This window comes from Pleurodeles waltl, chromosome 7 (genome assembly GCF_031143425.1).
Source record: "Pleurodeles waltl isolate 20211129_DDA chromosome 7, aPleWal1.hap1.20221129, whole genome shotgun sequence".
Classification (NCBI taxonomy): domain Eukaryota; kingdom Metazoa; phylum Chordata; class Amphibia; order Caudata; family Salamandridae; genus Pleurodeles; species Pleurodeles waltl.
Window position 1 is genome coordinate 126,862,347 of NC_090446.1, and position 23,825 is coordinate 126,886,171.

At 43.8% G+C, this 23,825-nt stretch overlaps 1 protein-coding gene across 6 annotated transcripts in view; it reads left to right on the forward strand.

Moving 5' to 3' along the window:
• HELZ2 (helicase with zinc finger 2) overlaps positions 1-23,825 on the forward strand; it is a 93,268-nt gene that overhangs the window by 16,284 nt on the left and 53,159 nt on the right. For all 6 annotated transcript variants that reach the window (XM_069243289.1, XM_069243287.1, XM_069243292.1 and 3 more), the window contains 7 exons: positions 209-732; positions 1,530-2,159; positions 7,537-8,320; positions 8,558-8,633; positions 10,972-14,464; positions 15,514-15,599; positions 19,703-19,840. In XM_069243289.1, coding sequence (XP_069099390.1) covers positions 209-732; positions 1,530-2,159; positions 7,537-8,320; positions 8,558-8,633; positions 10,972-14,464; positions 15,514-15,599; positions 19,703-19,840 — 5,731 coding nt within the window. The remainder of the gene's footprint in view (positions 1-208; positions 733-1,529; positions 2,160-7,536; positions 8,321-8,557; positions 8,634-10,971; positions 14,465-15,513; positions 15,600-19,702; positions 19,841-23,825) is intronic.

Here is a 23,825-nt window from a genome sequence, read left to right on the forward strand (position 1 = left end):
CACCCATATGGTTCATGTCTCTCTGGGTGCAGTTTTGCTTGTGATCTCAGTATGGCATTCTTGGCCCAATTTGTTATTTCATGAATTAGGGCTAAATTATTATTTGATTGGCAGTGCGGTACAGGTAGTCCAAAAAGTAATAATTTTCTTTGTCAACACTGTTATATCTTCTTTATTATACTCTGTCCTTTCTCCCTTGTATTTACAGCAACGGTTGAAGCATGTGGCCTTGTTGAAAAGAGACCCTGGGGTTGTCTTCACACTGGCAGGCAGAAAGCTCAGCCAGCGCTGTACCTACGCTAGCGGTGACTGCTTCTATGATTCTGCATCTTTTGAAAGTTGCTGCGTGACTGTGCAAGTGGAATGTTCCCTGTTTGGCACCCATGAACAATGGTTAGCACTGGACTTTGGCACTCGTCCTGTCTTACTTCAGAAGATTTTCTTGAAGGTTGGGATTCAAGACTTGGGCGCCAGCGAATGCACCCCCATAGCAAAAACTCCCACTGGGACTGGAGAGAGGTGGCATAGTGGCAACCGCATAATAATTCCGTGTGTTGATAGGACATTGGATGAAGTTGATCTTCTTGCCAGGTACAAGCCACCGGTGCTGTCCCTGGATTATCATCGTGGTGTCAGAGTAACTGAGGTGCCAGTCACCCTGAAGAACTACCGAAAGAGGATGCATGAGCTGCTCTTTGCTGAAGAGGTTTCAGAAGAAGGTCTGGTCTCCAGGTAAATGGAATAGACTATCCATCCGCCTAGGTTCATATGACATTTTAGAGCCTCTCAATTTTAGTAAAATATTTGTTGGTGTGTTCCCTCTAAGGAGTAGATGTCTGTTAATCTTAGACCTGAGTACCCTATTTGTCTGTGTTCCCTGGCATTGTGCATAACTCTGCTATTCTCCACAGTTACAGACCTGTTCCCGCTCGGTCGTAGTCCTACTTCACTATACTGTTGCATACATTCATACCAGTGCACCTAACTCTTGACCTGTATCACTCCCTGCGACTCTCCTTCACGCAAACCTCACATTCAGTTACATCTGTGTACCTCCTGGACCCCATTAACAGCATCAAGCCTCTTTGCTCTTTGAAATCTAGCACTGCTTACCTGCTGAAGTCCAATAACCTAGTTGCAGACAAAGTGCTGGAGTGCTTCCTAGTTTTGTGCTCCTCAGTCAGTGTACCCTTGTCTTGACCTGCAGAACTATGGCACTTCTAGTATTCTAGTTTTGTTTAGTACTGGTCTCTAACCCTCCTGTTGCTGTAGTATTGTGGCTAGATTTCAGCACTTGTAGTGCATCGAAGGAGCACGGAGATCTATGGTAAGTTTTAAGCATTGTTGTTTACTGATCTGTCTGAACCCTGTGACCCATGTTCTGCATTGTTCACTCGTGCGCCGCGATCTCCTTGCCTGCGTTTTAGGCTGAGTCTGGTGTCCTGCTTGAATAACATGTGCGGTCTCCCTTGGGTTGATTCATTATCCTGAATCGTTGACCTAAGTGTTATAATCCTCTCTCCTTTTAGCCTGAGCCTGGTGACCTGCATCATTCCAACCAAGATGATGGCAACCCAATTTGAAACCAAGTACTCTGCTAATGAGGAGCGCTTTGCTGAAGTGCCGGTACCGTACAGCCTGATGCCTGACACTGCTGAGGGATACCTGCTGAAGAGGTCTGTGCACACAGCTCTGTTGGCCCTATCCCCATCCATGAACCAGCGGGTCTATGAAGTCCTTTTGCGACATGAAGCCACCGCCGATCGCAGCCTGTGGTTGCAGATACCACCACGGTGCTGCCAGGAGCTGGGGCTGAAGGACAGCACGCCTTGCACTGTGGAGCTGCAGTTCCAGATAGACCGGCAGCAGTTCTGCTCATGGCATCAGGCTGTGGATCTTTTGCTGGATGAGAAGTTAATCCTTCCTGATGTGGTTTCCTGCTCTCTACCTGTCTGCATGGAGACCTCAAGGTCTGGGAACATGAAGCAGAAGCATGCCATCGCCTTGATAGCTGGAGATGCTGCAGGGACACGACCTGTACCCCCACTCGTCATTTACGGGCCCTTTGGTACTGGAAAAACGTTCACGCTGGCTAATGCAGCCATGGAGGTCCTAAGAGAACGTGGAAAACGAGTGCTGATCTGTACCCACACAAATAGGTAACCTGCCGGTTAATTTGCATGAAGTTTTTGTTTGCATAGCTCAGCATGGACACTCGCATTGGTTGAAACTACACATTCACATTGTCAGCGATCTGCATGAATGCTGCAGGGTCAGAACAACGCAGCCCTTTTATGTCGATGCATGGTTAGTGAACGGTCAGTTATTACTCTTCTAAAGAGATTTTGACACCTAAACCAACCATATGCTGAAAACGCTCCAGCATACTTCAATTTGGCAGATGTGTAGTGCGATAACTGGTATACGGCTCACGGTTGTATGCTGGTAATGTGACGTGTGTGAGATGATAATGAGATAGTTTCAAAGAGAAACCACCTAGCCTATCACTGCGTTCAAGGCAGGATAACAAAGTACATGTTCACAAGAGAAGAATGTGGGTCAGTAATGAGCTACAACAAACCGATGTAATACTCTGTCCGAGTGAACGTGGACAGCATCTTCCATGCCTAGATACCAGCTGAGCTAAACCAATCTGTGCGTGCTGTGCACAGAATGAAAGGGAGACGAATTCCTTGATTTGCTTCCTGAAAGAGAGTGGAATTGATTGTGGTTTGTAGAGGGGCAGAGCAGAGTGCTTGCTGTCAATGCTCATCTATAAACGACCTCTACCAACCCAAATTGCTCCATTCTGTAGAAATTAAAGCTGCAAGTGTGTTGATTAGATAGTCTAGAGGTAATGTTTGCCCAAAAACGAATGAATTTCCTTCTCTTGGAATTAAAGGGACTAGCTGTTGCAAAATGCCAGATGGTGGGGTACAGAGAGGAGGAACAGAATCCGTGTGATGTCAAGAGAATGTAATTTCTTTAAAGCTTTTAGCTAGCTATGCTTTGAAGGAAAGTCAGTTTTTAATTCATAGGAACAAGGTTTCTAGTGAGCTAATGAGAGACTTTGAGTAGTATAGAGGTCAGGGGATAGTTTAAAAAGCAAGTGACCTGCTGGGGCTGACTCAAACATTAAAACAGTTCATGAGAATTGCTTACACAGAGGGTTGGTGGCATGAAAGAATTCTTCAACACTAGATACTTCTGTGTTGTGCAAACTGGCAGCACAAGGAGGCATTTATCTCCCTACATTGTTATGGGGGGCGCTGCACAATTTATTTAGAGAGGGCATAACTTTTCTGGGACTGAAGCCGGATTTTAGTAGACTGGAGAGAAAGTTGGCCTTAAAAGGACTGTATAGTGATCTGTCTATAGTTGGTAATGTGTTAGTTTTGTTTTACTACTGGACCAATGGTTGGCGAGTAAAGATCCATAGTGTGTAGGTACTATTTCGGGGGCATCACAGCTGCCTTCATCGAGGAGTTTGCCTGGGTGCTGTGTCCGGTTTGAGGTAATGTCCTGCAAACATTTAGGGCTTGTTTTGATGGTCATGATGACACTTGTCCAAGAAAGAATAGTGGAGGGGGTTGAGGGATGGAGTTCATATTTTGGCCTCGTGTTCAAGGTCAAAGGTGCTGTAGTTTTATGGAATCCTATAAAACGCTATTGTCTTGTTTAAATTACACAGCGTTGTTTGCAGAGGGCTTGTGATTGGGGTGAGCTGGAAGCCATTAAGGTGTTACGTCTTGGAAAACTGATTTATTTCCTTTTTTACTGCATGATCGTTCTGTGAGTGTATTTGAGTTTTTCCTTTCTTTAATGATGTTTCTGCTTTTTTTGTCTGATTACACTAGAGAAATGCTGTTTTTTCAAGTCTGTGTATGCTTTACAGAGCTGGCTGTTCATGTCTTTCAGTTGTAGGATGGTGCTGTGTCATGAATGAAAAGAAACACTCTGGTATCCTGTACTGCATGTCTTGGTACTGAATTGTATCAGCCAGAGCTAAGGATGCTAAAGCAGGATGGGGGAAGTAACTAGGCCTTCTTTACAACAGACAGCATGTTTTGTGAGTGACCTAAGGATTGCTGGAAGAAAGTTTGGTGTTTAGCAGCTATTTTCACCACAGACCTTCTCTTTATTTATTTATTTATTTTTCTTGATCATGCAAAAAATTGCAAGATAGTTGCAGAGCCCTTGTCTAATAACAACAGTAGGTGCACAGTTGAAGATAAAAAGGGACATTGCTATGATGGGTGTGGTGGCCAATTCGTAGGGCCTTAACTATGGATTGTTTAGCCACTGGAAGCTATTGAACACCAAAAAGATTAGGCCAAGAATTTGACATGCTTCTGCTTTTTGAATAGTTTGAAGACTAGAAAGTCGAAGATGACAAGTAAAGACTGCTATAAACGCAGGTTTATGACACCCAGGAGGAGTGAAGACATTTGTTTGCAGTATATTTTAAGAAAAAAGAAACTAAAGTGGATACCTCATTGATTTGATCTGAGAAAGACTGAATGATCCAATATGAGCATAGTCCTTATTTCGAAAGCCATCTTTTTGGAGGACTACAAGGAGGAAAGGCCCCCAAAAATTATAACCTGTTTATTCACTGACTTTGAGTGAGTTGGAATTCATTCAAAGGGTGACTGTATAGAACTGAGCTGGAGTCCCCTATCTTTAAAGGACATAATGACTTTGATGTCATTAGCATAAAGCATTGGCAAGAAACTAGGAGTACTGAAGCTACTGAAATTATACAAAGGCTTAAGATGGTGGGACTGTGTAAGATGTTTGCGAAGAGAATGAAAAGGTTGTAGGTGGACTACTTTGGTCTTTCAGTAAAAGCAAAGAGACTGTGTTGAAAGGTGGACTTGGACGGAAGAGGAACAGTATGACTCTTCTCCCTTGGACCATGATCTAAGACTCTCCGCAACTGCTAATAGAACAGTTTCTACCACATGTAGTGGGTGAAAGCCAGATGGTGCGTGGTCAAGTAGATTATTTAAAAAAATCAATGGTGATCTTTGGATATTGATTTCTTTCGCTAGAATTTTAGAAAGGATTGGTAGTAAGGATTAGGAGATGGTAGTTGCTAAGTGTCGTTGGGTCAACAGTCTGCATTCCATTCTAGAGAAACTAGTAATAAAGAGTGGTTACAGTGATGTAAAAGGCAACTTTTAATGTCTACCACCATGCAGACTGGAGAAGGATCCAGTTGTGAGCATGAGTTGGTGGAGAGAGCCAGGGAAGTGACAGTTACATGAGGCAGGTGTGAAATTTGAGAGAAAAGGCATAGGAGAGGGGAGGAAAAGAAGCAGTTGATGTATCCTCCGATAAAGGTATAAAATATAGAGATGTGACATTGGAGAGCTAAGTGGGATAACCTGGCAAGAGGCAGTACAGCTGATGTTTGGAATTCTTGACTTAGAACAAGGTAGCAAGAATTAGGGTTGAATCGCCCAAGCACTAGAGAGCAATCAGCCAGTTCTTTAACATCTTTTAGAATTCTTCGAAGAGGAGTTAACTAATTTAAGCTGTACAATTTTCCTCAGTAATAATTTTGTCATATTTTGCTGCGTCTGTGTAGGAGACTGTAGGACTAGAGCTGTGATCCAATCACTGTGCCATTTCAAACCTTTTGCAGTGACATTTAGCTGTAGATAAATTCTCTGTATTACAAGGAGAGGACAGAATGGCACATGTGGGAGCTATTGAGTCAAGCAAAGAGTGATTAAGCCTGGAACGATTTGTAAGTAGGCTTGTTATTCATGTCCTGGTAGAAGATCCATGCATTCAGGATAGCACTGAGTGACATTCTTCCAAGCTCTAGTGAGAGCAGGAGTTAAAAGTGAAGAGCAGAACCCTTCTGAGTAGGTCAGTAAAATGTCAGTCTGTGTGTGTGTGTGTGTATGTATATGTGTATATATATATATATATATCTATATCTCAAAAACGAAGTTGTCCTCATGTGAAAGCGCACTCCCAACGGTAATATGAAACGGGAAGAAAAAGCAAAGCCAGCAACTCACAGTGAATTCTTTAAGCAGTTTCATTATTCCAGGCCTTAAGTTATAAAATCATCTCTGGACACGTGTTTCAAGGTCAATCCTTTCTTCAGCAGAGAAAAATATAAAAGTGTTTCACCCTCGTAGGTGCAGCCAGTGCTGGAAGTGTTCTAGGCATTTCTTTCTTACTGAAAAGACCGGCATGGCTTCAGCTTGTCTAATTACAGGCACCTGATTAGTCTCTTTGAATACCAGTCCGCCCCAGTGGGCCTCTCAAGTGAGTAACAGTGCATGCTGGGTGTGGTGGTCCTGCAATTTTTTCATTTTGCCCCAAGTGGGTTGCTGGAGCCAGACGAAATAATGAACCAAAGTGCAAAACCTTTGTAGGCGAATCCAAAGTAAAATTGTCAGATTTGCTGTGAATATCCCAACCTGACTGCTCTTATGTGACAATCCATTTTTAGTCACACAGACCTGAGAGGTGGCCATGAAGACTTGTTGGTGGTGGGCTTTTGACAAACAACTGGGTGGAGGTAGCTGCTCATAGACTACATAGATTAAAACAAAAGAAAGAATGTTGGGGCCAATTAGAGACAAGCTGTCATTCCACTCCTCTGAGCGATATCAGCTTGGGACGATGAGGGTGAGTACTGGAAAAGTAAAATTATTTGAATTCTAAATATTCCAATAAGTAAAAAGAAACTACAATAACAAAGCACCAGAAGCAATATCCTAGGTTGAAGCAAAAACTAAAATAGTAAAAGGTGGCTTTGGCCCCATGTTTCCAAATTATAAGGAAAGGGAAATAATGGGAGTGGGCAAACCAAAATGTCAAAACTTTAAAGGTGGAAGGTAAATGACTGAATTCAGTGAAGGCTCATACCTCAATTATTCATGTTGGAAGTAGCTGTTCATTCATGAGGCAACAGATTTTTCATTGGAGTGGAAGAGTGGCAAGATCCTCATAGTTCTTACCTCATTGTTTTTAGCTTGTGACCATATGATGTTGGTTTCTTCTGATTTGTTGGTTGCTTTGTTGGTTGCTTTTGATTGTTGAGTATTTCTTTACTACCTAATGGAATGGATTATGTTGTTAGATGGTGCAGTCGTAGAGATTGTAGTTTCTTGAAGCAGGTTGATGTTATGAGTCACGGGTCTGATTAAGCAATTAGCTGAAATTCTAAAGTCTGTTTTAAAAAAAAATATATTTATATGGGCTAAATCAATACATGGAGTAACTGGGATATGTAGTATGTAAAGGAGCTCAGCTGGAGCAGGAAGTAAAGAATCTTATCCTCTGTTCCTCTTTCTGTGCCCACCTCACCTCTCTTCCTTTCACCTTGCTGTTTTTCTCCTTCTGGCACTCCTCTGTCACCAACCTCTGCTGTATTACTGTGATGGTCCCGCCACTGTCTTGTCTTCTATTGCACACCTTTTCCAAACAAGACCTGGTTTCTAACAATAATCTCTTCTGGACCTTGCAATTCTAGTGTTCATTCTTAACCTGCTGTCTTGCCTTGTCCAGTGCTGCAGATCTCTATGTTCGGGAGCACTTCCATCCCTACGTAATGGATGGACACCCCGAAGCGGTGCCTCTGAGGGTGAAATACAGCAAACGTTCGATCAGCTCGACTGATGAGGTCACCCTGATGTACTGCTGCCTAACAGAAGATCAGAAAAGCTTTATGAACCCACCAATGAGTTTGCTGAACCGGTACCGCGTTGTTATCACCACAACAGCCACATCACGAAACCTGAAGGTACCACAGGGCTACTTCACTCACATCCTGATTGATGAGGCAGCACAGATGCTGGAGTGCGAAGCCCTCATCCCACTGGCGCATGCCGACCGCCAGACCCGAATTGTTTTGGCTGGAGATCACATGCAGGTGACTCCCAAGCTCTTCTGCTTGGGTGATGGACAGCTGGTGGAGTACACCTTACTGAACCGACTCTTCCACTACTACCAGCAGGAGCGCCATGAGGTGGCTCGCAAGAGCCGTATCATCTTCAATCAGAACTACCGCTGCACGGAGGCCATTATTCAGTTTGTATCCAAACACTTCTATGTTGGCACCGGCAATGCAATCGAGGCTTGTGGGGCAATTCCACCTCACCCTGCCGGTTACCCGCTTATGTTTTGTCACACGCATGGCACATGTGAGCGGGACAGCAGCTGCACATCCTGGATGAATCCTGCAGAGGTACTGCAAGTGCGGGAGAAGGTGCTGGAGGTGGTACAGACCTGGCCAGTTGAATGGGGTCCAATAAGCCGCACCAGGATTTGTGTTCTGTCTCATGGACTGCAGGTAAGGGAAAGGGCAGCCTTGTGGTGTGGAGGTGGGGAATGCTATGCCTTAGGTTGCCAGAATATGGGATACCGTCTGGTGCCATCTATTATTTGAGAACATACATGTTTTTACTGTCGCCTTTAAGTATCCACTTGATACCTTTGCTCTGCTTCTCTAACATCATTAATCAGTAGCCTTGTTTGAATTCAAAGTGCTTTCTTTTCTCTGACCATTTATTTGTCTAATTTCTCTCAGGTCAAAGCCATTCGGCAGGAGCTGCGGAAAGTGCGCTTAGGGGAAGTGACTGTAGAAAGCTATGAAAACATACAAGGTCAGCGTTGAACAATCTGCTGTCTCCAAATCTGTTAGCTTTCTCTTCATAAATCACTCCGTTTTCTTGCCTGTCGTTTCTTCTGCCTTGTTCATCTCTATTTGGACTGTCTTACATTCTCTTTTATGCTTGCCATTCGTCCATATGCAACAAGTGCATGTCCCTAGCAGTGAACCCAGGCCTCTAGAAATCAACTCGACCACTTGCTGTGGTGAGTCACATTTTATCAGGGCAAACTGTTTTTTTTTAGCCTACTGGCCTGGTCTGGAGAGAGCCCGAGCTGGCAAAGAACAGGTGTTCTGCTCATTCAGAAAGTGAATGAGAAAGTGAATAAACATGAATGTATATCTCTATATATGCCTTTTAATCTTGTCGCATTTGCAATGAGTTCAGTGACGGAGGTCAGATTATGTCTTCTTACAGATTGCTGCTTATTTTAACCTCGCAGTCGTGCTGGGCACACACAAATAGACTATAAGTAAATTGTACAAACATTTCAAAAATATATTTCGGTAGCTAGGAAAGGGTGTGTGTTTTTTTTTTTTTTTTTTTCTATATTCTGAAAAGAGATGGAAACAAAGATTTAATAGGATCAAAACAAATCGGAATGTTAAACTTTGTGATGTACAAATGTTAAGTATTTGCAGAAACCCGATTTCCACACATTATCTTTTGTTCTCTATATAGTTTCATCAGTAAAACTGCATGTCAGAGGGAAAGTTTGTTGCCATTTCAATGGAAGTCTGCTGTCTGTAAATGACGGTGTGCTCCCACATCATGCTTCAATAATATATTTATTAAAAGTGGAAGTTCTTAAATATGAACTGAAACATTTCTGCCCTGCCCTGAAGACGATGGTATTGTTGAACGAAAAGGCAAGCAAGCCAGAGGCTTTTCTCCAATCGTCTCTCTTCAGCTGCAAGCTGTCTCTTGTTGTTCTGTTGCTCAAGGCTCCTTGTCTCTTCAGTTTGGTGTTCAGGGTACTGGATATGGTGACTAATTCTTTAAATGGCTCTTTTTGATTACTGCCTCGTTGATATCGACCTCCTTGCAGGTAGGCCATTCTGATCTGCACTCCATCCTCCAGAGGTATGCCCAGTCTAAATCTCTTCATTTGAAGCAATGTAATGTCCTCGCACAGCCTAACCTGAGCATTGGACCCAACTTTACTGTATGTGGATAGCCATAGGGAGTAAATAAAGTAGAGAAGCCTAGGACAAAAAGATTATGAAGATTATCCCTGAATATTTGTCATGTTCTGGAGGCCATTTGCAGAGGAGTGTCTCGTGGCCCCAGAACCATGTATCTCCCCTGTGTTCTCCAGTGTTAGGCGCTTCTTTCAATCCCTAAACAAGACACAATCTGACCTCTTTTCAGGAAACTATGAAAATACATTTATTTTGATTTCATTTGATTATTTTATTTTTTCCCTCTGTTTTACCGTTTGCCCATGTTTAATAATCATGCCTGTTTTGACCTTGCCCAATAAATATCTCCACATATTGAATTGCATGTATGTAAGGTGCACTAACCACTTATAGTCACAGCAGCGCTATAAAAAAACAAAATACATGAATAAAACTGACAACATAGAAATCAGAGCGCAATAACTAAATATTGATTGAGCCATGTAGAGCAAATCTGAATGCACAGTTTCAAAATGCTGGGGAAAATGGGTGCTCTAGAAGATATGTGGATTGTTTTATGTGTAACACCGAAGTCATTGATTTCGATCAGGGGACGAGCAAGTATTGCTCTGTGCAGTGGAAGAATGGTAGTTGTATTGCTGATTGTTTAATGCAACAAATGTTTCTACTTAGGCTAATAAATTGACTGTCCGGAGCAAGTGGCCGAGTAGGGTTTGAGTTCTTTGTGTGTTATGAAGGGGATTATGCTCGGGTGGATCCTTCTTTACAGTGCTTCGTTACTGATTCCCATAGTATCGGCTACAGGTGAAGGTTTGTGCACTAAGCTTCGTTTTCAAAGTGTCTGAAGAGCAGTAGGTTTAGCAAGCCATTGCGGATAGCTTGTGGTTCTTCCTGACCCCTTCCTGATGTGTTTCTTTAAAAAAAACGATGACCAATTGGGAACCACCTCCCAAGGCGAGCCTGGAAAAAAAATCTTGCAACTCTACAAAGAGGGTCAAAAAGCTGAGAAAGCTATTGAAGCCCCTGATACATATTTACAATATACAGAAGGCAATTAAAGATGAAAATGCCCTAGATAGGCCTTGTAGATCTAAGGTTTTTTTTCTTTACAATTGTGTATACCTCCTACACACTTCAGGGTAATTTATGTGTTGTTTTTTTTGTTTTTGTTTTTGTTTTTTTTCCCCCAGGAAGGGAGTTCAGAGTCATCCTCATAAGCACTGTTCACACAAGGGACAGCATCATAAACTTCACTTCATCATCCCCCAGTCTTGACTTCTTCAATGAAGCCAGGGTCCTGAACACAGCTATGACCAGAGCTCAGTCCCAAGTTATTGTTGTTGGAGATGCTGTGGCCCTGTGCTCGTTTGGCAAGTGCAGCAAGATCTGGAAGCACTACATTCAAGAGTGCGTAGATAAGAACAGTGCATACCCTGAGAACTTCACTGTTGAGCAGATCAAGCAGGCTATTGCAGATCTAGAGTTATGGAGGAAAAGGCCCGAGGAAGTGGAGGATGAAGACTGGAGCAGCGACACAGATTCCTGGTCTTCTGACTTTGATGTCAATTCTGATGACCCTATCTTGCAGGAACTTCTGGACAGCAGCAAGGATGCTCTGGTAACTGTGACCCAGGAAGGCTTTCTCAATGTGGAGTCTGGTAAACAGCAGTCCAAGGCTGGTAACGCACATTACACAAATTTCCCATCTTCTACTTTAAGTAACTATTTGACAATGCAGCCCAAATTATATAAAAGGTGTGAGCTTGTCAAGGAAGGATTTGAAAAAGCCTATGCACTCAGCTTGGATGACTCTCCTCCTCTGCATATTGTGATCCAAGGACGGGTAAATTGTGGTATGGCCTTCAGTGGGGATGAGGTTGTGGTGCAGATCCTGTCTTCCCGCTGTGCAGAGAACACCTCCCATGGCCTCCGTGGGAAAGTAATTGGTGTGCTCAAGAAAGGAGAGAGTCAGCAGACCTATGTGTGTACCATGGATCCACATGACACTCGTGTGATGGTTCCCATAAACCAATCTGTAACTAAAATCTTTGCCCCAGGATTTAAGGAAAACCCAAATGCCATCCCTATCCGCTCCTTCAAAAACCAGCAGATCAAGACCCTGCGTTCAGAGAAGCTCACGGAGGAGATCAAAAGGACCAGACTGTTTGTTGTCCAGGTTATCTGCTGGCGAGAAGGCTTTTACTATCCATTGGGAATTATAACAAATATTTTACCTTTGGCGGTAACCACAGAGCAGGGTTTGAAAATACTTGCTGTAGAATATGAACTGGATAGAAGCTCCAAATATCCAGTGGATATAAAGAAGGAAGTTGCCCATATTAAATCTGGGCGGTCTAGCCCTTCATTGGGAGTTCTGAAGGACTGCCGCAACTATATGACTTTCACCATAGACCCAGAGGGTGCCAAAGACTTGGATGACGCAATCACTGTACGAGACCTTGATAGCCATTATGAGATTGGTGTACACATTGCAGACGTAGCTGCTGTTGTCCTGAAGGATAGTGCATTGGATAAAGAGGCCAAGCGACGTGGGGCAACCTATTATGCCCCAGGCAGGGACCCGCTACATATGTTTCCTCCTGAGCTGAGCCAGGACTTGTTCAGCCTTCTGCCTGACCATGATCGCAGAGTTATCTCCTTGTTTGTTGTGATGGAGAAGGACACTGACATAGTAGTAAAGGGAACTTTCTCCTTATCTGTGATCAATTCTGATCGGCAGATGTCCTACGACGAGGCGGAATATATCCTAAAAGGTCATCCTTCAGGGCGACTCTGGTTCAACACAGTTGAAGACAGTCTTCATGTTCTGTATCGCTTTACTACAGTGCATCGAAAATGCCGTCTACAGGATGACTGTTACTATGATCAGTTGGATGAAGACTGTTCTCCTGGGAACAGAAGGGCACATCAAATGATTGCAGAGCTGATGATCATGTTCAACAACTTTGTGGCAGAGTTCCTAAGCAGCAAGAATCAGACACAAAATATAATGCCCCTGCGATGTCAAAGTGCCCCAGAACTGCAGCGTGCACTACAATTAAAGAATAAACACAGTCATCTGATACCACTGTCAATCCACCTGTCGCACCATCTGAATGGTCACCCCACTGAACAACTTTCAGCTGCTAGTAGTGACTTTGTTATGCTTACTCCTTTGTGGGAGCTCCTCCAGGATGCTGCCAGAAGACAGGATTTCTACCAAATAATTGACCTCCTGGCGACTGATGACCTGCATCCCAGATTGGCTCATGTTTGCCTTGAGTTCAGGAAGCTCATGGGTAGGTCATACTTTAGCCGCTCCAACTCTACAAAGCAGTCCAAAGCAGGCCACTATTCACTGCAGATTGATAGCTACACTTGGGCCTCGTCTCCTATCAGACGATACATCGATATTGTTGTGCAGAGGCACCTTCATAGTGCTCTCTACAAGACGAAACCTGAGTATTTGCCAGGGGAAATAGAGTTTTTATGCCACGACTTTAGCAGAAAGAATGGCAAGGCGCAAGCCTACGAGAAGCGGGCATACTCGTTGCAATTTGCCACACATCTTCAGGTTCAAGTTCAACAAAAGCTGGCCTTTGTGATGACTGTTGAGTCAAAATGTTTTGGAATTTTGTTTCCCCTGAACAGTGACACCTTGCCAGACTGTATCAAGTTGAACTACAGCTGCCTCCAACTCACAGAACAACCGGTGTTTGTTCCAACGGAGGGCTACACCAGGCTGTCATGGAAAAGAAGGGTCTATTCTGTGTATTCTGAGAAAAAAAATGTGCGTTCAAATTTGGTTCACAATAACAACCTCATATCCTTCAGTGCACCTATTTGGGGCGAAATATTGAAAGCAGTCCGAAATGAGCAGTTTGAGGAGATTATCCCTCTCCTCAACCATGGGCGCCTGAAGTCAACCTCAGTAGGAAAAGTAGAAAGGAGTCGTTGCTCGCACTATTTGGAGGTGTCTCTGGAGCTGCGTGCTGGGAGCACAGCAACTGTGCAACTGACCTCCGGCATCTTCCGGGGCTTCTTGTCTCCCTCTGTTCAGCTGTGGAATGTAGCACCTGGTTATGATGTCTGCGTAGAACACTCTGAAAAAACAATTGAGTGCTTTACGGAATATGCCACACTTGCACCAAAATCTGAATATAGAGATCCTTTGGAGTACCAGAAAGTTTGGCAGCCTCTGTGCTCTATGGAGTCTGCAACCAGTGCAGTGGAGGAGAATTGCAGTATTGTCCTACATGACCTCCCATTGAAATGGACTCAGAAATGCCAGCCCCTGCTTGGGTCCTTCCGTCTGTCCAGAGACTTCTTGCGAGAACGTTGCATCAAGATGGACTTTGCGCACTGCTACCTCTGCATTCGACTTGAAAACTTGGAGAGGATCTCTCCTCCTGATGTTGCCAACGAGGAAAACCTTTGCCACAAGCTCCAAATGCTCAGTGTGTCTGGAAAGGATGGGAAGCTGGAGTTGGACCCAACCACCTATACATGGGTAGCTCACGGCTTCACTGTTTTCATGGATGACGAACCAGAGTTTGATCGGAAGATGTTCGAAAAGGTGGATTTTCAGCTCCACCAAGTCTCTATGACTACTATTCCTGTGCAGGTGTTCCAAGACTCCGCCAGATTCACAGTGGAGCTCATCCCATGCCTGTTGCCTGACGTGTAAGTTGCTTTGTCCTGATTTTAATTTTTTGTGTGTGCCTTGTGCTCATATTCTGATGAGTGGGTAATATGTTTTTTTTTTTTTTTTTTATGCTGTTGGTACATTGTTACTTGAAATTAAGTGGTGTGGCTAATAACTGATGAATACTATCAATGTATTTGAATAATGGTTTGATTGATAAATAATTCATTTGAGGTTCTTCCCTTTGGTTCATTGCTGTCGATCTGCATGAGGTTGCTGTACTGTGGTTGGTATAGGCTTCATCAAAGCTAGCTCTACCAATTTAACTTTCTCAGTAGCCTCATTCTAGTGTAGGATCATGGTGGAAACTATTTAAGGGTTGAACTCACTTTAGTCCAAACAAGCAAGCTTGAGTTACTTACTAAGCTGATCATTATTTTTTGTTTCTTTTATTGAAGATGAAAGGTTTTCTTCCCATCTTGGAAATGTTCTCTCTGAACCTAATCAGTTGTTGACATTCTGGACTCTGCAGAATAAAGATGGACTTGCTGGGTTTAGGAGACACATTGGCAGAGTTCAGGCCCAAGGCTTGCTTCAATATTGTTTTTGTCCCGACCACCTTCAAACCTAATGATGATGCTTGAACTCCTCACTTTCTCGCTCCTTCTGTTGAATGGTGGGAAAGGGGTCAATTGAGACAACACATGTGTTGGTTTGTTTTTTCTAAATCTGCAGTTTAAAATAATCTTAATAAACCTGGTAGGTGTTTCACTTGGGGATGTCGTTGTATCATTGATACATGAACAATGCTGCATCTAAAGGTATGAATGGAACTGTGTAAAAGGAAGTCCCTTCTTTTCCAAGTGACAGACGTGCATGCTGGATTAGTCTCCGCATGCTTACTATGGAGCCTTTCAAATATTGGGAACTTCAGGGGTGGAGTGCAAATTGTGTGTCGGGGTGTGATTGAAGGTGTGATGAGCTGATTTCCAAGCAAAGAAAAATAATTACGATTTAGTGCACCTGAGCTGAATAAGCTTAGGTGCACAGTGCGTGTGCTCCTAAATGCCTGTTTTCTTCCATGCAGCCGCAAAGAGCTCGCAGTGGAACGCCTGAGGTGGGCCTCAGACCTCGCCAAGTGTATAGCTGTGGGCAAAAAGCTTCCGGTAACAGGTAAGGTAAAGTTTGTAATTGAGGGTGGTTGTGCTTACTTTTCTTTTTTTTCAGAAATAAAACTTTTTGAAAAATTGATAAATCTGAAGCCAGAGGGGCAGGCACAAAGGCTGCCAGTGCAGGTTGTATGACAGAATCAGGCATGCCGGAACAACGCAAGCCTTAACGCTGTTGGAAGCCCTGACTGCGCCTTCCACGCATGGCTTTACCACACATGCCTTTAAAACAAATTTTGTTGTGAAAGCATGCCTAGTAAAGGCATATGTGGAAACAGCATGCGTGGTTCTGTCAAACAACCCCCCCTCGCCTGCCCTGAGGCCCGAAACTACCCCAATCCCTAAAAACTAAGCTACCCTGAGCCCTAAAACCTTCCCCAACCCTGATAACTAAATTACCCCGCCCCCCTCACCCACTCTAAGCCCTAAAAAAAAAAAAGCCCAGCACCCCCCACCCAGAACCCTCAAACCTCCCCTCACCCATAATAAATAAACTATCCCTACTCTCCCACACACTCTAAGCCCTAAATAAATAAAATTCCCCTGACCACACCACTCCTAAAAAAAATAAACTACCCCAACCCACCCTAAGCACTAAATCTAACCCCACTTACCTCACTGAGTCCTCTCCCGATCATTCCTCCTCTCCTCCTGCCCTTTCTTAAACCTTCCCCCACCCCCAAAAAAGTACCCGGCCTCCACCCTAAGCCCTAAAAAAAGAAAACTAAACTTCCCCAAACCTCCGCACCCCCTAAAAAAAAAAAAAAAATAGCCTGCCCCCACACCCACCCCAAGCCCTTAATTCACCTCACCCCTAAAAACTGCCCCCAACCCTGCCTCAGCCCCATTGAACTCACTGCGTCATCTCCCGATCCGCTGTGCCTTTTTCGGGTCCTTAACCACGCATATGCATGGTTTGGCACGTGTGGTTAAGGCACCAAAAAACGCATTTGTCGTTCCAGGAAGCGTGGTTACGCTTGCGTGGTAAAAGTCTGCGTTGTCTACAACGCGTGGTAAAGAATGTTTCCCACAAGGCATACTAGATATGCTAGATGCAATGTCCAGTGAATACTTACTTTGACTACTGTGTACGTGACGGATAACTTTTAGGACAGAAAGTTCTCCATGTTTTAAATGCTTGGTAATGTTCAGATCAAACATAGTTTGGAAGTGTGAGCAATGGAAAATGAGATCCCAGAAGAGCTCATCATAGATGTATTCGTGTATTTCTAGGGCTGTAGTCCGCAATGAAGAAGGCTATATTTTTATTTTATTTTTTTAAATTGAAGTCAGTCACCGTAGGAATAGACTAGGGTGGGCTAGGCCACATGGTAGAGGATGTTTGCTTACCTTGACCCTCGACTCTTTGCTACCTCTAAGGTACCTGCATTAGGGTCTGCCACGTTTTAAAATGTTCTTAAGTTAGTAAGGTACACAGGTAACATGAGTCCCAAAAGTACTGCAGACTAACAGTTACTCTGCATTGTGTATATGGCAATTCCCAAAGCAGATGAGGTGATCTTCTGGAAGGCAGGGGCTGCTACTAACAAAACACTTACCCTTGTTCTATTAAGTTATTTACTACCATCATTGGTTCTCTGCGTTAGAACGCAATTTAGCCTCTGAATTCTAAAGCCAGATGAAATTTTCTAATTGATACTCAAACTTCAAACACATACACCCATCGACTGAAGACCCATTTTTAATGTTTGGTTGGCCCCTGAGTAGTGGATGTCTATGATTTTGCTACTCTTTTTCTCCTTCCTCACACACTTCCACATCCACCCCATAAAAAGATAATCATCCCATCTCCTCCCTTTCAAGTTCCTGACTGCACATCATTCAAGGATGCCTGCACCCAAAGTGCTTCCAGTATGCTGGGGTATAATAAACAATGGCCCTCATTTCAACCTTGGTGGGCGACAACCACCGCCCGGCAAGTTGAAACCGCCTGGCGGCCGCCAAACCGGCCACACTCCCGCGGGGTCTATTTTGAGATCCCAGCGGGGATCTCTGCCGCAACACGGGAGCTGGCTCCAAATGGAGCTGGCGGTGTTGCGGCTGTGTGACGGGTGCTCTGCTATGCAGACAGTGAAAAGCCCCATGGGGCCAGTGGCATGGGCAGTGCACGGGCCCCCAGGTGCCCCGCGACTCCCCTTCCCCGGGGGATTACAACCGTCTGGACAAAAGTGGCAGGAAACCGCCGGTGCTACCGCGGTGCTTCCGCTGCGGTCGTAATGCCCAAGTTTGTACCGCCAGACTGTTGGCAGTACAAACTCCAAAACAGCCCTGGCGATCTTTGACCACCAGGGTTGTAATGAGGGCCCATGTCTGTTGACAATCGATCCTGGCTCATAAGTGCTAAATTTGCAGTGTGTGTGCATCAGAGAGCTCAAGGCATGAAGCGCTTTACAGAACAAAGAGCCCCTAATAGCTCTAAACGTACACTCTAATAATCCTTTTGGCTATGTTCTTATTAAACAAATACTACATCCATACAAGTAGGAAAGAGCTGAAAACCACTATTTAAAAACACGAGGAAATATAAAGATGATGGGCGATTGTTTGAATTAATCTCAGGCACCGGTAATAATTTGGGCGCGTTTCACTGAATCCTTTTCTGCTCACAATGCCACTCTAGACTGAGGGACCAGCCATAGTCACATCAGCAACGGTCATGCTTGGATAGGAAGAGTCCAGCCCGAACTGTCAGGCTAAGCCCACTCCGGATGGCAATAAGACAACCCAAGTCTGGTTTTGGCCTATTTAGGTCTCATTAATGAGGTATAGATTGATTCCGGTAGCACAGTGAGCACGGGACCCACTTCTGGACATACTTGTAGCACTTGATGCTTCACACTGAGAAAACAAAAAGGTTCTGGGTGTAAAGCTTGAATTAATCTCTGCCTCTGGTAATGACTTTAAACCTCATCCGTGATGTGTAGCCTGGTTCCTGTGGAAGAGTTAGCACAGGAATCGCATCTGGGCATGTCATTCTCTTTTGGGTCTAGGTAGGTCTATTAAAATCCTACATGCATACATACCTACATACCTACATACATACATGCATACTTATCAAGTCGGAGGCTGTCACTAAGTTATCTTGGTTTTTATGACTCACTGACAAACATACAACTTTGTCCAAATAACCGGTTTTGTTCATGATCTGTTTAACCTAGAATCACTGAGCTGCTCTTGGAAAAACATGGGTCGAAGTGTAATAATCTTGCAGTCTTGGTGATTATGGGTTTCTGTGGGTGTGCTTTTATATGGTTTTCACGCAAAACTCTTGGACATGGATCTTGAGGGTCCAGTCCTTTCGATTTGATGCAGGAATTCCTTTTTGGCATGAGTTTGAGTTTGAAAGGAGATGAGGAAATTAATGAAAACCTAATTTAGAAGCTTCCACATCAAAGGCTACCCTGCATTGAGTTGCCTGTTGGCAGTGTGTTATGCACGAGATCTAATGCTCACATTTTGTTAATGTTATTGCCCAGCTTTGGCTACCTCTAACAATTTAGTATTAACGGAAACTATCCCTTAATGTGTAATGCTGGTACCATAAATACATATTTACCAACTTTGTATAGTGTTCAACAAATTTCTGGTTTTATTTTGATTGCACTGTGTTCTGATAAATGTGATACACAAAGTTTGGTGCATCTTTACAGACATTACATGAAATACAAACATATAATTTATCTGGCTGCTACAGACTTCTGAGTTGATTTGATGCCTTTGCGTGTCAATTTATTAACATTTGGCCCTACAGAACCAATATTGGCCATTGCTTGTGTTTTCTGAAGTACCAGCTTTCTTAATAAATAAAAAATACCCATGGTGAAAAACAAGGTTTCCTTCACCAAAAGGTTGGGTTTTACTTGAGAACATGTTCTTTTACTTTTATTTTCTCTGAGTATGGGTTGAGACTCAAGGTTATGTACTGCTCATCACTATTTTGTCGACGATGTGTACCCTCCTAATGTTTCAAATGTTGATTTGTGATGTGGATGATTTTTAGCTACACAACTAGACGTGTTCCTTGGCAGCGGAGTTTTAACAAAATGTAATCTGTTGCCAATTTAACACTTGTTTGACTATTCACAGGCATAATACGCAACTCCAACATCCTGCAGAGGGAGACCTTTAATGCATTTGGTAACTGTCAGCATCTTAATGCGAGTCAGAACATGGCAATTGCAAGAGCTCTGAGAAATCCTTTCACACTAATTCAGGGGCCTCCAGGTAAGGATGATATAAAGGTACATTAAAATAATGCGAAAAGGGTATGGGAAGTACACCTGATTTGTATTTTGTACATATTGCATTCTTCAGCATTTTTGTCAGGAATGCTTTACATGGAGAACGTATTTAAGAAAAAAGTTATTTACCATTAAATTAGTTTTTTCAGCGTTGGATTCTTTCATAGTAGATTAGATGAAATCAAAACTTGGAATGCTTGATTCATTCCCTGTTATGGAGGTTGGGGGTCCCATGATAAGTTTAAAAACTCAGTATGAGAATATAAAATGCCTAATATGCCTTAAACCTGTGTCGCTTTAGTAGAACAATCATCCCACTGATGAAGATCCCTTCTCCAGCCACAGAGGTGAGAGTTCCCTGAACTGCACCTTTCTCAGAAGTCATATCACTTCAGATTTCACTGGTGTGGAAAGAGTATACAACCTGAAGTGAGACTCTGTTAGGGGAGTTAGCGAGGTGCTTTCTTCAACTTTGTCGTTTTCACAGATTCATACTTGAATCAGACTAACAAGCAGTACCAAACTGTTAGCCTTCCACACCAATAACCTAAGAAGAATCTTGTGCACTTTCTGGTTACAAACCATCTCCAGGAACTGCTCTCCAAATGCAGTCAGGACTGCATCCTTATGAGAAAGGAGCTGGATAGGACACACCATCAAATAAGGACAAGACTCCATCACATGAAGCAATCTACTGTACCTCAGAAGGCAAACTGAAGAGAGGCCTGTCAAAGAACACCTGGAGGTTATGTATGGAAATAGAAATGACATCCTTGAGCCACAGCCAGGGAGCACATGCAGAAGCTTGATAATGACCGAGAGAAGTGGAGGTACTTTGTTGCTGCCATACATGTCAGTCGGCATGACGGGCAGTAAGTAAGTAACCATTCACAAACCACATCAACATTGAGATTGGCGTGCAATAGTAGAAGCATACCTTATGGGAAAGGTAGTCCGAGAACTGTTGTCGGACCACTGTGCCTCCAGTTGCTACTGCTTCCAAGTGGTGAAATTTGCTAACCAGCCTCGATGTCTGTGCAAAAAGTAACACTGTTTTCCAGCGTTACTTTTTGCACAGACATAGAGACTGGTTAGCAAAATTCAGTCAGTTAAGGTGAAAAGGCTGTTTTCCAGGTCACCAAAGACAAAGTGACATTACACAGGAAGCCACATTTCATCCCAAAGGTGGCAACTAGCCTCCTGAGGTGTCCAGAAGCATGACATTCTATTCAGCCAGAAAAGACAGAAAAAAATGTCAGGCAGCCCGATAGCTATTTGTGGCATCAGTCACTCAAAAGAGGTTCAATTTAGCCAAATAAAGAATCTCCAGGTGGGTTGCAAACCCCATTGCATTCTGCCATAAGAAAGCATGGCGTATGCTTAGGAGAACAGCTACAGAGCATTCCAAAAGGAGCATGGCAGGTTCAGCAGCCCTCTAAGCGGGGATACCCTTGTCAAACATTTGTTGGGCGGTAACATGCAAGAACCACCATTCATTTAGAACACACCGCTTGGAAGCAGTAGCAGCTGGAGGCACAGTGGTCCGACAACAGTTCTCAGTGTGTTCAAAATGAACGTATTCTATTTTATTAGATCGGGCACTATTGAGTTACCCTTGCAGACCCAATTGCCTCTGATTGCGTTTTCTTGTGTTCTTTGTTAGCCTTTTCTAGTTCTGCTTAAAATTGTTCCTTGACTGATTCCCTAATTTTCTTTGTCCCCACCCCTTCATCGCTGCTTTCCCTGCATCCCAGGTTATTCCGAAATAGGTTTCTTCAGTGTTGCTAAAATGGTCATCAACTGTTGCATTTGCTACAGGTGCATCTGAATGGTGTTATTCTCTCGCCGTTATTGCCCCCATGTTTTTGTTTGTTTGACACAGTTTCAAACTGCATAACTCAGGGCATGTCTGATGGAAATAATCCCACATTCCAAATCAATTATGATATGTGTGAGCTTGTGGTCCATGAAGATCCTATCTAGCTTATCCAATCCAGTGCAGGTCAGTCCTACTACTCATTCTTTTAGAAATCATAAGCTGTGCTAATTATTGTGCCTCCACTGGAGACTGAACCCTCTGACCCTGTTTGGTCCTTAAGTCCATCCTTCACCTATCTCCAGTCACCACCTACAACCAGTGACCCTGTTTCTAGGAAGAGTTGTCTCTATAGGTTGGAGCTGAAAAACTCTTCTTGGCCAATGTTCGGTGCATACGCCAATACAGTAGATGTCGCTTTCCCCTAGTTGCCATTCGATAAGGAGCCATCTTTTTCTTTATAGGCCATTGACTCTCGTAGGAGAATTCTATTGTAGTCCCATTAGTATGCCCTCCCCAGCAGTTTTCAAATTTACTGAAGCAAAGCACTGTGAGGGATAGGACTTGGTGAATCAAGTGGCATAGTGAGCCCGGGACCCACGTCTGGGCATACCTGGCACACTTAGGGCTACAAAAGCAAGCAAACAAACACAAGATGGACGGAATGCGGAACCAATCAAACATGCACCCCCAGTCACAGATCTGGGTTTTAATCCATCAATTCTTTTGCTCACCATGCCACCCCAGTTTTGGACCATGCCATATGCATCATACCCAGCAGGTGCTTCTTGTGGAATAGGCAATTGTCAATTCTAAACCTCTTGAACACCTGCAAAACCATTGCACACTTTGCCAGGAAGGTAAACTGCCCCCAGTATATAAGAAGAGTCCAACCTCCCTACGTTTTGCGTGTGCTGCATGGAATCTGTGAAAACCTGTCTGTGGTCAAGATACTCTATCCCAACCTGGCCCAACAATAGATATGAACTGCCCCCCCACCCTCCATCCACAGTGTCCCACCTCCAAGGTCCAAGATTTATAAACTGCCTGTCGGACACATACCTGACAATTTAAGTCCAAGCTGCCTGTCTTTCTCCAATCTTACCTACCGTAAGCTGCAGGTTTTGCTCATTCGTTGTTTGAGTCCGTGTGTTGTGGCTTCCTTCTGATGTCTCTGGGACTTCGGCTCCCCCGGGAACCTAGATCAATATTTCTTCCTTTTCCCTGTTTGTCATCTGTAGACTGCTTCGTGCTGCATTCGATCTGGAAGGGATGAATCCGCCCAAAATATCTGGTGGGAAATTATTAATTTCTGAGAAGTTCGAAGTTCTGTGTGTTCTGTGCAAATCAGTGGGTTGGGGGTCCTTGGATTCTTGTATTGCTTTGAACAGTTTTTAACATAGTTCAAATAACAAAGATGTAGAGGTCTATGGCGGACTTCCTGATCCCTTATTTCACCTAGAGCATTTCTCAAGGTCCTAAAATGTCTGTTAGGGGAACCTATTTGGCTCAAGTATAGCAATAATTTTCCGTGGTAGGATCTTCAGCTGTGTTGTCACTGGCTCTTCCCGAGAGAATACACTCTCCTCTAATGACCTGATCTTTCTTTTGACTTGCTGAGTTCTTGTCTCCGTTCAGATTTTAGGGCGTATGAGTTTTCTCTTAAGACTTTGAATATCTACTGCGTAACAAGTTTTGTTATAGGTGAGTCCACCTCTTTCCTACCAAGGGTGCGCAAGGTCTCTGGTGGTAAGTTGGTGTACACACCTTTCTGATTTGCTGTTTGTTTCTCTGGGGGTGACTTCACCAACATATCTTGATTGCGTGGTCTCTTTTCCCATTTGCCGCTGCCATGTTTCCCCTCAGACAGGGGCTCCCTTCCCTCACAAAGGTCAGGAAGGTCTGTGGGTGTAGACTTAACTCTGCTTGTTTGCCCTCTAGATCTGCTCCCTCCTCAGCTACATATGTTCCTTGTCACCACTGGGGCCCTCATGGTCCCTTCCTGCGGCCTCTTCTCTGTGCACCCACACTGATTTCTTGTTGCACGCCTCCTCCGGTGTAAGGTGCATATTATTTTGGGCAGAGGCCCCTGTCTGGTACTCCTGAGGTCAGTGAACTTGCTTTCAGTTGCTGTATTCAAGGAGTTTCTCCT